At 38.2% G+C, this 15,261-nt stretch overlaps 1 protein-coding gene and 1 non-coding gene across 2 annotated transcripts; both read right to left on the bottom strand.

Annotated features, from left to right (window-relative positions):
- Nucleotides 1-1,698: 1,698 nt before the first annotated feature.
- Nucleotides 1,699-1,805, bottom strand: LOC132301988 (small nucleolar RNA R71). The gene has a single exon (XR_009480703.1). It is a non-coding gene; the product is annotated as a small nucleolar RNA R71 (small nucleolar RNA).
- A 10,435-nt stretch (nt 1,806-12,240) lies between these two features.
- On the bottom strand, nt 12,241-13,614 carry LOC132301479 (uncharacterized). Its single transcript, XM_059798729.1, has 2 exons — nt 12,742-13,614; nt 12,241-12,660 (listed from the first exon to the last, which is right to left on the bottom strand). Exons 1-2 carry the CDS (start codon nt 13,612-13,614, stop codon nt 12,241-12,243), a joined length of 1,293 nt encoding a protein of 430 aa, XP_059654712.1.
- Between the last annotated feature and the right edge of the window lie 1,647 nt (nt 13,615-15,261).

Genomic DNA, 15,261 nt, shown 5'->3' with positions numbered 1-15,261 from the left:
TGATATGTTGTGTTTTTCACATGCTATTTAGACAATATATACTTAATTGCTAGATATATTGTGCTTTTCACATGTTGGTTAGACAATGTATACTTAATTAGTCATCCTTGCTTGTTGAATCAACCAAATATACACACACCAATATTGCAACAACCCAATTGCCCTCATTAATCACTTGTCAATAATATAGAAATGCATTTCTTGGTGGTGATCTCTAAACCCCAAGACTCTTCTCTCTCTCTTACTTAATCTCCATTGCATTCAATTACTTAGTTTAATTTTGTTGCTCTTTAATCAACCTACTAACCAATTGTTTGATCACTCGACCTACTAACCCTAATTGCGATTCCACAATCAACTCCGACTCCGAACCCTTGGGACGATCCATACTCGCCCTAGCTATATTTATAGTGAAAGATAGTAGTGGCTTTTACAAATGTAAAACTTGACCCTCGCCTAAATTGCACATTCTCAAACGTATGGTGCGGCGACATACACGCCATTAGTTTTTGGCACCGTTGCCGGGGATTAGGCAACGTCATATTTGTGGAATTCATTAGGAATTAGTACTCTTTTGATCGTGTCTTTTCTTTACTTTGATTTCACTATTCTTTTTGGTTGCTTGTTGTGTTTGTTTTCACTTGACTAGGTGTATTGTTGGAAAGAAGCCAAGCAAAGGAGCATCCAAGCTAAGGAGCAAAGCACAGCAAAGCAAAATAAGGGAAAAGCTAAAAATTTTAAAAAATTGCTAAGCTAAGCTAAATTTGGAGTTGAAGTGTTATAGGACCTTTGTGAGACTTTCTTGACTCAATCTCCTTAGTTAAATCGTGAGCCTGCGTGGAGGCATTTCTCTTGTCATTGCATTATTATTGTTTCAAACATGGAAATTGTGTTTGTGGAGGAAGTTTAATTGTATTGTTGTGAAGGCAAAGTATTTATTCATTTGTTGTGCTTACTTATTTGTTATTGTGCATGCATGGTCGTCGTTCATTGAGACCAACTCTTGTTCCTTTTGATTTGCATCTTGAATCCATCATTAGAAATCCTAGGGGAAGGGGAAGTTCAAATAGAACCCGCCTATCAATGGATGACCATAATGATGATCATGTTGAGCACCTTGGTCACATAGACCAACAAGGCATCCTTCATCTAAATGTGTACAATGAGAACATTCAAGTACTATTAGGCATGCCTAGGCCATACATTCACCCACCACCACAACAACAAGGCCAAGTTCCATTCGAAATGCCAAGGCCAATGTATGCTCCACAACCTCCCATTGTCAATCGAGGAATTCAAAATCAAGGTGTTCATGTTGCACCTCAAGTAGCTAATCCACCTCTTGCTTTAAGAGACCATTATGTGCCAAATGAATATAATGCACCCACATGTATTCAATTGCCACTATTTCGAGCACACCATTATGAAATTAAAGCACAAACCATTCAAATGCTTCTTAACTTTCATGGACTTCCAAGTGAAGAACCCTATAAGCATTTGGATGAGTTTCTTGAAGTTTGTTTTACCGTGAAATACACGGACATGCCGGAAGAAGTCTTAAGGCTTAAACTTTTTCCATTCACCCTTAAGGACAAAGCAAAGTATTGGTTTAACAATCTTAGGCCTTTTTCAATCACTTCTTAGGCAGAAATGCAACAAGAGTTTTTGAAGAAGTACTATCCGATTTCTAAGACCAATGCCATGAGGACCTCAATTCGAGAATTTACACATGGGGATGGGGAGACATTCCATGAGGCATGGGAACGTTTCAATGAATTGCTAAGGAAGTGTCCACACCATGTCATGCCCAAATGGCAATTAGTTCAATATTTATTTGAGAGCTTATCGGACAACTATAAGGGTATGGTTGATGCTTCCATGGGTGGCTCTTACATTGATAGGCATGAGGATGACGTATGGCGCCTCTATGAAAGCATGAGTGAAAATTCATTGCATAGAACATTGTCATCAAAGAATGGTAGAAATACACAAGGTAGGAAGAGTGTCGGCTTATATTAAGTCAAACATTCAAATGAAATAGCCGCCGAAATGAAGTCTTTGTCTCAAAGGTTTGATCAATTTTTAATTAACCAAAACTCGGCGAACCAAGTAACTTCCTTCCCTAACCATTTTCATCGTGCATCAAATGAAACATGTATGACTTGTTCTAGTGTTCTTCATTCTACTTCTCATTGTCCTCATGGACAAGTGCAAAGTGAACCTAATGAACAAGTCAATACGGCTTTTGTGAACCAAGGGAACAATCCTTATGGTACTTATTACAATCCAAGTTGGAGAAATCATCCGAACTTCTCATGGAAAAACCAAGGGGAAGGCTCAAACCCTCCCCAAGGCGGTTTTCAAGGGAAGTATATTCCACCTCCAATGCAAAACCAAGGATCCCAAGGTTATAGGCCATACCAATCATAAGGGAATCAATTCTCTAATTCCCATTTTCCCAACCAATCATATTCCCAAGGTAATTCTCGAAGTCCCGCTTTTGAAGAGAAAGTTTTAAATGCTTTGGGCACTTTAGAGGCTAACACACAATTGCTTCATTCTCACTCTCAATCTATTGCAAAGCTAGAAACCCAAGTAAGGCAAATAGGTAGCACTCTTAATGCTAGAGAGAAGGGAAAGATGCCTATTAATGCCCCACCTAAGCAACAATGTGTTGTGGAAACCCAATCCTCATCAGAGGGGTGTACCATAAAACATGTTAATGCGGTGACCACCATGCGGAGTGGTAGAGTTGTTAATAATCAAGTAGAAATGACCAATGAAGAGAGTGAACCGGTGCAACCACAAGTTGTCACTCGTCCTGTTTCACATTTTATTCCTTCTTCATTGCATGTGCATGATCTTATAAATGAGAAAGCTGAAAAATGTGATTTGAAAAGCGATCTTGAAAATGATCCATTGAAGAAAGTTTTGAAAAATGATGTTAAGAAAATTTTGTTGAAAAGTGAATTGAAACCTAATTTGAAAACTTCTTGTGTTAAAGAGAGTTCAAAAGAAAATCTTAAAAAAGTGTTTGAACCAAAGGTTCCATTTCCGGATGCCTTGAAAGGGTCCATTTCAAAAGAAAAGCAAAAAGTCAAGACCAATGAGAGTTTGGAAATGTTTAGGCAAGTAAAAGTTAATCTCCCACTTTTGGATGCAATCAAGCAAATACCGGCTTATGCCAAGTTTTTAAAAGATCTTTGCACCCAAAAGCGAAAGAACAAAAGCCAAGCACAAAAAAAAAAAAGTGGTTTTGACCGAGCAAGTAAGCTTAATTTTGCAACATAACACTCTTCCAAAGTTAAAGGACCCCGGTTCACCCACTACATCATGCATCATTGGTGAACATATCATTAATCGGGCGCTTCTTAACTTAGAAGCAAGTGTTAACCTTTTTCCTTACTCGGTTTATATCAAACTAGGCTTAGGTGAATTGAAACCGACGTCGGTAGTTTTGCAACTTGCCGACCGATCCATTAAAAAGCCTAGAGGTGTCATTGAAGATGTTTTGATTATGATTGATAAATTCTTTTTTCTTGTTGATTTCGTTGTCATAGATACAGAATTGGTTTCCAATCCTAAGAGCCAAATTCCCATTATCCTTCGCCGTCCTTTCTTGGCAACCGCTAATGCCAACATAAATTGTAGGACGGGGATAATGAAGATTTCATTTGGCCATATGAAGGTGAAGTTGAATATCTTTAATCCCACACCCAATTCATTTGAAAAATATGAAGTAGAGGTCAATGTTGTAGAAAAGTGTCATGATCTTCAATGTCAAGGAAATGAACTTTTGTGTAAAACCAAAACTTCCAAAGGATTATCTTCAAACTTGCATTCTCAAAGTGTTGTTTCAAATTCTTACTTTGAAAGGGCATGGAAGCCCAAAAGTTTTGATGGCATAGACAAAGGATCAAAAGCCTCTTTTGAGCTTGATCCAACAAGTTCTTCAAAGGACCATTTGTTGGGTAGAGTTCAAAGCATCCATCACCCCAACAAGGAGGGGATGCATTATAAGATCTTTGATCCGGGCTAAAAGAGCCCAATGTCTTGCTAGAGACGTTAAAGACTAGTAAAAGCATTCGCAGGGTGTCAAAACCCTATTTCTCTCTCATTTCTATCTTACATTTCATTTCTTGCGAAGTCTAGATACTTGTTTTTGGTTCATATGCATTTCAAGGAACTTTGGTGAGGATTGCATAAGCTTTCATGTCATTTTTGAGCATTCTGCATAAGTTTGATCGATCTCATACCTGAGTTCGATCGATCGAACTTCCATCTGAATCCAACACTTAGAGAATTTTCAAGCCTGCATCCAAATAGGCTCTGTGTCCCATCGATCTAAGAAAAATCTGCGATCTTAGTTCTCAGTTGGATCGATTATAGTAACTTCGATCGATCCAACTATCTTGTTCGATCGATCTTGAGTGTTGACACTTAGAATATTTTTGAGCCTGCAGAACTTGCATCCAAATCACCTCTCTGTCCCATCGTTCGAACTAATTCTTAAATCGATCAAGAGACATTCAATCGATCCAACTTCCAAGTTCGATCGATCTCATGCCTCAACACTTAGAAAAATTTTGAGCCTGCATCCACCTGCATATTTTCAGCTCTCTGTTTGATCGTTTGAAACATTCCAAGATCGATCTAACTTCCCAGTTCGATCGATCTCATGTTCCAACACTTAGCCAAATTTTTGAACCAAAAACCTGTATATTTTTGCTCTCTGTATGATCGATCGAACTCTTGATTTGATCGATCACAAATCTTTATTTCATTATTTTAATTTTAGTTTGACTTTTCAAATTTCAAAAATCCAAAAATATATATATATATTTTTATTTTTTATTTTATTTTTCAAAAATACTAAAAAGATTTTCTATTTTCCAAATTTAATTTTAATTTTCCAATTCATTTAAAATAAAATAAAAAAAATAAAAATAAAAAAACTTTGTGAGAGAAAGTTCGATCGATCTCAGCTGAGTTCGATCGATCGAACTAATTGGGGAATGTTTTTCAAAATCGAGGGTTCTCATGATCGATCATTTAGATCGATCCAACTCACCCTCAACCTCAAAACCCCCCTTTTTCTCTCTCGTCGCCGCCGCTGCACCTACTTATATCTTCCATCTCCGGTGAGATCTCCGGTGAGAACCAAGCTTCTCTCTCTCTCTCTCATCTCGGTTTCATTCCTCCCTCTTTACATCCACATCTCCATTCGATTTGGGTAAGATCCGTGACCTCACTAGTCGATTTCAAGCTTCAATCTCGTGCATACATGGTTTATATGTTTGATTCATGCTTTATATATGATTAAACCTCCATTGTTGATGCTTGAAATATGTATATATATATATATATATATATATATATATATATCGTTGTATATATTTTTGATATTTTTGTTTGATTTGGGAGTATAGGCCATGTTTGGGTGATGGGAGTTATTGATTTGATGTGCTACAGGGCCCACAAACATGTTCGTGTGGGCCCTGTTCTTCAAAAGTCACAGATCTGTGACTGTTAGGTTTCATCGTCGCACTATTCGATCGATCGAACAAATTTATGATCGATCGAATATTTGCGATCGATCCAACTCAACCTTCGATCGATCCAACTTTTGTGATCGATCTCATTTCTTTTTATGATCGATCGAATTTCACAGATCACATATATACACTCCATTCATCTTAGCTTATGTTCATGCTACCTTATATATGCCCAATGCCTGTGATATTTTACATTGGATGCATTTCATACTCACATTGTTTGGCATGTTTCATATTCTGCCACTTGTATAGAATCATGCAATATCTTGTTTTGTCTATCTTATTTGACATACATGTTTCTATATTGTGCCTTATATTCTATATATGCTGGCACTAACTCTTGAAATTCTATTTACAAACTATGGCTCGCGTCAAGACTGTAGCACGTAGACACCATCACGGCACCAGACGCAGACTTAACGACGGGGCCGGTCTATCTTATGTCCGGGATCCTAGCCCCGAGCACACACAGAGGAGAGTCCGACAGCGGACAGAGAAGACTATGCAACCCTCCCATACAGAGGAGCCATTACACCCTACTCCACCCCAGTCGCAAGCTCGTCCAGCATTCACTCCATCACCATCTCCACCGCATAGAGGTGCTGAGCAGCCAGCTCAGCCGGCTCCACCTGTTTAGCCAGCTCCTTTACAGCACGACAGACTCGCACCTCGATATGCACACATGACTATCGACCACGAGTCAGCATTCGACACCGCATCCTTCTCCAGATCGGTGCTGACTCGATCTGCCTACCAGGATATCATTCAGCGGGGCCTCTCAGCTATTCTTGCCCCAGTCACAGAGCCGATCTATCCGCGACTGGTACGGTTGTTCTACCAGAACCTCCGACCGTCGCTGTGCACTACAGCCGAGCTCATCACCTTTATCGATGGTCATGAGATCACCATTACAGTGGATACTCTGGCCCGTTCGACTTGCTATCCACATCCGTGCCCGCCCGAGCTACAGGAGACATATCCCACGCTCCACAGGCTTTCTTACGCCGATATGGCAGTTTTTCTCACAGGTCACCATGCCGGTGGCGAGACTTTCGCCACCCGCACATATCTTCCAGACGACCTTTGGTTCATCGATTCTGTGCTTTTCCGGAACATATACATGGCCGAACACAAGATTCAGAGGCGGGGCGACTATCTAGAAGCCCTGTACGCCTTCTATACCGGCCACTAGGTGTCTATTCCTGTGTTCATCTAAAGCGTGATGAGGAAGCTCTATGATGAGTACATCAGCAAGGAGGCGCCTGAAAGGGCCAAATCTCTTCCATTCAGCCACCTCATCACCTAGATTCTCATAGACCAGCGCTATCCCATCCACCTACAGGAGGACCTCGAGAAAGGTTCCTGTCACTTCCTCAAGAAGGACTGGGACAAGAGCTACAGAGCTATTATCACTCGCCTGCAGACCCATGCTGTACTGGCGGCTGCAGAGCTGGAGTTAGAGGAGGAGGCAGCAGCACAGACAGCCCCAGCACCAGCAGAGCCAGTAGCAGCAGATCCCATAGCGGATGATGCACCAGTCGATCTAGCTACCGAGCATGATGACATTGATATAGACATTGACTTGGAGCACTCAGCGGATGACGCAGTTCAACATTCTCCAGCCGGGTCACCTATCCATGAGCAGAAGCAGACCTAGGAGCTGTCTTCTGACTCCTCCATATCAGACTTGACCCCCGGCTTCGGAGTGCGTCTGCAGACACTCGAGGACACTGTTATTACCATCAGAGCTGACCTCACGGCCTACAGAGCGGAGTTTGCTACATTCCGCATGGATGTCGCGACCATGTTCAGAGATTTATCTAGAGACATCCGCGAAGCCAGACCTACCTGTGCTACCTCCTTTTCCTGAGCTCCCACTATTTTCTATCATATAATCCCTCTCTCCTTTTGATACTTTATTATTATCACTGTATTATTTTTATAGTTGGTCTGTCGGCTTTGATATTTTTGTTGTACCTGCACTTTCTTTATTTTATATATCTATTTTTGCTATGGTTGTCATCTGATTGTATTCTCATATCTGTATGTTTGACTCCATCAGGTGCATCATAGTGACTTCAGTGAGAGAGTGCTACCCAATTTTCAAGACCACCCTTATACCTCTCTCATTTTTTTATCTGTTTATCCCATTTACACTTGCATGTCCACTATGCACTGATTATCCCATTTTATTATCTGATGAGTTTATCCAAGTGCCAATTTATAGGACCACAGTTAATCCCAAGTTTGGGGGGGCCCTGCCACCCACTTCGGATATATCAATCCCGATCATTCTTGCTTAGTTGCATTGGTATACTCTTTCCTTTGTTCTCTTTCCACATTGAGGACATTGTGCAATTTAAGTTTGGGGGGAATAGTGCCTTGCAGTGTTAGTTTTAAATTACATATCTTTTGAGCATGACTTGTGTATTTGAGGGATATTTCTATGATTGGTCCATATCTAGCCATGATTTTGATCTTTTGAGGACTATATTGCTTAAAATTTAGAAATTACTTGACTTGAGAGTCCAATACTCCTTGTATGCCTTATGAATGCCATTTAGGAGTAAATTTTTCAAAAGATTAATATCTTGCTTGCACTTGTAGTCCACATCATCCTGATTTTGTAATTATTTTGAGATTCACTCTAGTCTTCTACACTAGCACAGGCGCACACTAGCATTCATTTGTAGGGTACATGCTTTGTTAATTATTGAATTGGTTATATCCCAATTGAACTAGTAGTGCATTGAAAGCTTTCATTCTTAATAAAGGTGGATAATAACCCCTTTTTACTAAGTAGCCGGGATTCTAGCCTCATCAAGCACTGAACTTCTCGCGCCGAAAGGTGGAGGGCCCAAACTCTAGGTTAATAATTGAACTTGTTTGGTCAAAAAAAAAAGAGCAAAAGCAAAAGTAATAAAAAGTGAGGACTTCTCCCAAATGGTGAGAAGTGGGAAATGATTAGATGGTTATTGTCTTGATTTGTAGCCTAGTTGATTTGAGTTTGTAAGTCCGTAGGGGTGTCTTAACGCCTAATGCCTTAAAGCCGTCTGGTTTGGGAGTCATTAACCTAACGCTAGACCTCATAAATCGCTAGAAAGCTTAATAGATCAACACATTGCACTATACTTTCATCTTTGATCCTATAAAAAATAAATAAATAAATATCCGAGTGAAAAGAATAAGTGCACCTAGAACAATAAAGCTTTAATAAAAGGTTCACTTTTTGTCTTGATGATCGGTACTAGATTTGTATGCTAGTTTGAGGGTAAGGATGTGATTTATTCTTTAGTTGGCTAAGATAGCAACGCATTGATGCCGGTCCACTCAAAAGAATTCTAGAGTTGTTTTGATTTCATGATCACTTTCTTGATGTGTGGAGGACCATACTTGCTTGCTTGATATTGAAATTTTGAGAGATTGCTTGGAAAGGGTTGAAAAATTGCATACTTGAGGTAGTTTTCTCCCAATGCTTGTTCGCAATATTGGTACCTCTTTTGACAAAAATGAGCTTAATGTTTGTGGGTACCATTTCTGGAAACCCTCACGAGACTTCACTCGTCCACTAGGGGTAACCTAGGGGTTTAAAAGGCTTGTTGCATATGCTAAATGCAATTGTGTTCCCTACGAAAGTGGCGTTATCCATTTATTGTTTTCTAGTTCATAGCTGTATAGTTGTTCATCTCATTTCTTTACTTCGTAGTTCATTGCTAGGGACTAGCAATATTTAAGTTTGGGGGTGTGATAAGCACTGAAAAGCGTATATTTAAACCCCTTAAGCTTAGGCATTCTAGTACCTTTATCTATCTTACTTTACCATTTTAGATTGATTTTGTATTATTTTCATTTTCAGGCACTTATCCCGAAAATAAGCTAACTTAGCCAAATAAGAGCTTAATTGAAGCAATTCTGGAGAACAAAGAAAGGAGCAAAGTGGAGGAAGAAAGAAGCAAAATGAAGCAAAGCAGCAAGTTCGATCGATCTAAGTCCAAGGTTCAATCGATCGAACATTGATCGATCTCAGTACTTCAAGATAGATCCAAGCCTTAACCCAAAACACTTAAGTCCAAAAGTTCGATCGATCCAACATCATTCTTCAATCGATCGAACACCTTTGTCCTTATACAAATGATTTATCCTATCCACGGCTGAAGCACCCACCAACCACTTTTGTCCTTTTCCCATAAATATCTCCCATAAATATCTCGGATTTGTCTTTTTCCAAAAAGCTCAGCCAGTTGGATCAATCCAGCCTAAGTTCGATCTATCTCACTTACTTTCGATCGATCTCACTTACTTTCGATCGATCGAACTTCCTCCAGTGCAAAAAAGTTAAAATTCCATCTCATTGAAAGTTGTCATTTATCCAATCATTAGGGAATATTGTGTACATGACCCCAGCTCATTTTGGGGGTCATTTTGACCTACCTATATAAGGATAAAGATTGCTTTTTCAAAGGGGATGAACATTACTTTCATATCATCTCTTGGAGAGGAAGTTTAGAGAAGAAGAAGGCTAGAGACACCATTAGAGATCTTCATCAACGAGGAACAAACCTCTTCCATGGATTTAACCCTTGAGGGTTGGAGCATCCTCACCATGAGTGGCTAAACATCCTCTTGGAGCTAGAGTTAGCCCCAAGCATGCTTTATATATCTTAATCTTGTGTATTATTGAGGGATCTGTGTTGCAATTAATGTTTTGACACTTTGATATATATAGATCTTGTTTAATCAATGATTTATGTGGTTTAATACTTCCAATTGATCATTTCATTCTATCTATATGTCTATGTATGTTAGAATAGATGTTCATGTGCTTATTTCTAGATTTTGTGTTGTTGATCCATGTCTATGCGTATTGATGCCATAAATTTAGAGGTTGTCAAAACATAATGCTTAAATGAATGTTTTTGTGATTCTCTAGATGGTTCATGCTCAAATCTTGATGGATTGTGTCTCCTTCTTAGCTAAATTAGTTTAATTTCAATGGCTTAATTGTAGTTTAGTGATAGTATAATATTAGATGGGAAGACAATCCATGCTAGTTGTTTGATGCTCCATACTTTTGAATGCAAGTAGCATTTGTCTCTAATCTTGTGTTGTATTTAGATTGTAAGCCTAATGAAAAGGGCCAATGATTTGTTAGTTATATTATACTTTTCACATGCTATTTAGACAATATATACTTAATTCCTAGATATATTGTGCTTTTGACATGTTGGTTAGACAATGTATACTTAATTAGTCATCCTTGCTTGTTGAATCAACCGAATACACACACACCAATATTACAACACCCTAATTGCCCTCATTAATCACTTGTCAATAATATAGAAATGCATTGCTTGGTGGTGATCTCTAAACCCCAAGACTTTTCTCTCTCCCTTTCTTAATCTCCATTGCATTCAATTACTTAGTTTAATTTTGTTGCTCTTTAATCAACCTACCAACCAATTGTTTAATCACTCGACCTACTAACCCTAATAACGATTCCACAATCAACTCCGACTCCAATCCCTTGGGACGATCCCTACTCGCCCTAGCTATATTTATAGTGAAAGGTAGTAGTGGCTTTTACAAATGTAAAACTTGACCCTCGCCTAAATTGCACATTCTCAAACGTATGGTAGGACGATGACTAGAACACTCTCCTTTTGTACTGATTTATCTATTCAGCCTTATCTGTCAAACAATGTTGATAATGTAAACACAATGTTCATATAATTTTTGAGACACAGAGAAAGTGAGGAAGAAAGAAACTCATGAGGTAAATTGTGGTTGAAATAACAGTAAGCTGAACAGGCACCAAGCTGCCATCTCCGGTTGTGATAGCCAATACAGTATAAGAATCACTCACATTTGCTGTAAATATATGTTCACCCTAAATATTTCAATTTAGGATAATAGGAAGATCAACTCTGGTACAAATTTTAGGGAAAAATATATCTGCAACAATTCTCCATTAAAAAAAATATTAAAAAAGATAAACACTAGAATTGAACTTCAAAAAGCTATTTATATTAATTGACGCTCTCTGGCATGCATATGATAAATTAGACACTTGAGAACAGTTTATGCGAATATGTATATTGCATGCTCTGGCATTGTGAGGAAACAAGTCATAATGACTTTAATATGATGTTATTTTCCTAGCCTTCCGTAAGCATGTTACATGTAAGCCCGTCCATTGTCACGTAATCCCATAACCTCCTTGCTTTCATGGCCCTCCAGCTGCCAGAAAACTCACACACCTATGATTTTTAAATAAAACTCACACACCTATGATTTTTAAATAACACTCGACATAAGACTCATACGAGGACCTAGGAATATAATTTCAATACCAAAATAAACCACCAAAGGAATAATACAGATTCAACTTAGAATAAGTTACATCACACTTAGACATGTTTTCTAAATAAGTTAGAAATACTATCACAGCATAGTTATACTAATGCAGTAACGGAGCTCCAAGGAATTAATAGTAATTACAAAATAATTCCATATTTAAGGCCTTAACACCTTACAAAATAACTCCACTAGAATTAGCAATTATATAACTATTCTATCCAGGTATAGGAGCCTTGCACTTTCGATGATTATGACCATTCTCGCTGCATCACGAACAATGTAACGGCCTTACATTTTGAAATTGTGATTCGATTCATTTAATACGAGGTCATCCAGGGGGACGTGTTACTGTAGGAGGCCTAAGATGGGAAGCACTTTCACCGTCAGCAGCAGCAACAGCAACAACAACAGCTAGATTCGGCATATCATGCATGGGGATAGAAGATATGAGATGTTCGCATAGTTTTTGTTGTGTTTCAACCCTAAACCATGGATCAAGCATCTCATAAATATTTAAAGATAATTCATGGATGGCATAGCATGCATGCGAACAAGGAATCCCACTCATGGTCCACTTCAAACAACTACAAGAATTTTCACTGCCAAATACCACCCTGAATGGTTTTCTGTCTTGATCATATACTGTACACTCAGTAGGCGAAACACGCATCGACTGAAAACCAAGTGCTAACTCTTGCTCTTTTTGGATTTTCTCCTTAATACGATCCCCAACCAGGATAGTCCACTTCTAAACGTCCAAACTCTTTTGGTATAAAAATTTGCTGAGTCTTTGCATGTGTGTATCCATTAGCCTTATGATTGAAAAAACCCTTTCTTCTTTCACCCATGCATTGAAGGACTCTACTTGATTGGTGTATAATTTATCCCAACGCTTGGAAGTAGACATAGCATTTGACCAATGTTCAGGTGAATTCGCCAAAACCCAATCGCACAACTCCCCTCGAAATACCCGCATGGCAGCCAATGCATTCTCATACTCATCTACAGTTCGAGCATATGCAATTTTATCGAGTAATTTTTTTGCTTGCTCTTTGCCCAAAGCCCTCAATCCTAAACTTTGTCTCCCAAGAATGGATGTAGAACAATTCGCCGTTAGGTGATGAAGACACCATGAGTGGTACTGGGAGCCAAAAATATCTCTAATACAGCTTATTAGGCTCGGATGCCTGTCAGTTAAGATTGTCACAATGCGACCATCTAGAATCTCTTTCACCTTGCTCAAGAACCAATACCAATCATCATCATTCTCACAAGAAACAACAGCATACGCCAAAGGCCATAAGCCATCATTCGCATCGAACCCCCTTGCACCAAGCATTATTCCTTTATAATTGCCACTCAAGTGGCAAGTATCGATTGCTAACATGGGCCTGCAATAGTTGATGAAACCTCGTATGGAGCACCCACAAGCTACAAACACTCGCTTAAATCTCCTATCATCCGTGCACTCCCAAGATGTAATTATCCCTGGAATATATTCTGCTATTCGTTCATACAACCATGGGACTAAAATATAGCTATCCTTGGGATTTCCCTCAATGATATGACGTGCACACTCCTTAGCTCTCCACGATTGCATGTAAGTCATTTTAGCAGAAAATTCACCGTTTATGTCTGTGGAAATAGTCTTAGGGGTGCATTTAGGATTGTCCCTAACCTTGTTCACAATAGCTTGACCCATTTCCTTCGACCAAAAAATGGCTGTATAATCTGAAATGTCTTAAGTAATGTGAGTGTGAACATTATTAAACCGCTTGATTCTCACTATATCACCACTTCCTTTACAACCAGCTGACAATTTCCATGGACAATTATTAACCTTGCACACAACTCTATAATATTTTTTGCTATTGTCCAAGTACTTGACCCGAAAATGATTACGAAGACCAAACAAAACGAGTGCATCTTTGAAATCATTTAGGCTGTCAAAAAGCTGATCCACGCAAAAAATGTCATCAATGTGTCGTAAAGAATCCCGATGCGCATTTCTTGGAGGAAATAAAGACGTTGACGCAACACTTTGCGGAAGACCAATTGGCGATGTGGCTTCAACAAATTGTCTACAAGTGGATAAAAAGGTATATTGAAAGTCACATAACCTATGCAACGCATACATTAATGTATTACTTTAAATATATATGTCTTACCTCTCACTATGATTAGTAGGAATTGTGCATCATGCAATTACAGGCGTTGCATCTTCCATATATATATTTAGCATGGGACCACTCACTACAAGCATCACTCTAAATCCAGATTCTCCCGTCATCCTCAAAAGTTTATTCTTGTTAGTTTCGGTGGTATAATATATGACTTTACCACTCATGTTTGAAGATGAACGTTGTTGTAACTCATTTATAAATGATTCATATGTTGTTGTTGTTGTTATCATAAAAGGGTCTGTGACACCGCCGATGTATGTAATTTCCCCATTCTCATTTTTGTCAATTTTCCCATCAAATCGACAATAGCATATAATTTGTCTCTCATCCATTTCTCCAACTGTTTCAAAAATTGACTCATTAGTTAAAAAAAAAAAACTAAATATGAAGTTCAAAAAATAATGAAATATAAAACAATTAAAGATCATAATTATATAATGTAATTTAGAGATCTGTTTATAGCTAAACACTACCAATTCCCTCAATAGGGATAGGCGGTGTCAAGATTAAACTTTTCCTAAACACACACTACAGACCTTTTTTAAATCAAAATACAACCACAAAATCAATGCTATTGATTACTAGATACTTATATCACTATGTGTACAACAAACATATATACAAGATGAGGGAGATTATGAGATGAATTGAGAGTTAAATGGGACAATATAAATTGAAAATAAAAAATTGAGAGTTAAATAGAGAGAGAGTAGAGTGTTGAATATTTTTCACACACATAATTTATATGTGTAAGTCTTGAAAATGAGGGAGACAAGTACAAGGGAATGTTGGAATAATAAATTAATACTAAGTACATTTTTTTGATAAATTAATACTAAATACATATATTAAAAAAGCCTCATTTATAGAGTTTGCTAGCTTTTGCATCAATCCCATCATGTGTGTAGATGCCTAAAGACACATTACACAGAGGTATACTCTACATGCCATTTGAGAAAGAGGCAACAATCTTGAATAATTCTTGATCTAAATTGACTTATAATAATTAATTATACATAAAAACTAATTGGACTACCTACGTGTTGGTGGCTTTGAATTTTAACTCCTAAATTCCTAGTTAAAGATTTAAGACTATGGAATGAAGAAATAGAATATGTGTGTGTATATATATATGTATGTAATGTGTATATGTATATACACACATA

Source organism: Cornus florida, unplaced genomic scaffold (genome assembly GCF_030987335.1).
Source record: "Cornus florida cultivar Cherokee Brave unplaced genomic scaffold, ASM3098733v1 CherokeeBrave_3.0.0_Hap2_Chr03, whole genome shotgun sequence".
NCBI lineage: Eukaryota > Viridiplantae > Streptophyta > Magnoliopsida > Cornales > Cornaceae > Cornus > Cornus florida.
This window is presented reverse-complemented; position numbering and strand designations above follow the sequence as displayed.

Coding starts and splice junctions, on each gene's coding strand:
- LOC132301479 (XM_059798729.1), bottom strand. CDS start 13,614: ATGGGTCAAGCTATTGTGAACAAGGTTAGGGACAATCCTAAATGCACC. Junction 12,661..12,741: donor CATGGGTGAAAGAAGAAAGG/GTTTTTTCAATC, acceptor TTGGACGTTTAG/AAGTGGACTATCCTGGTTGG.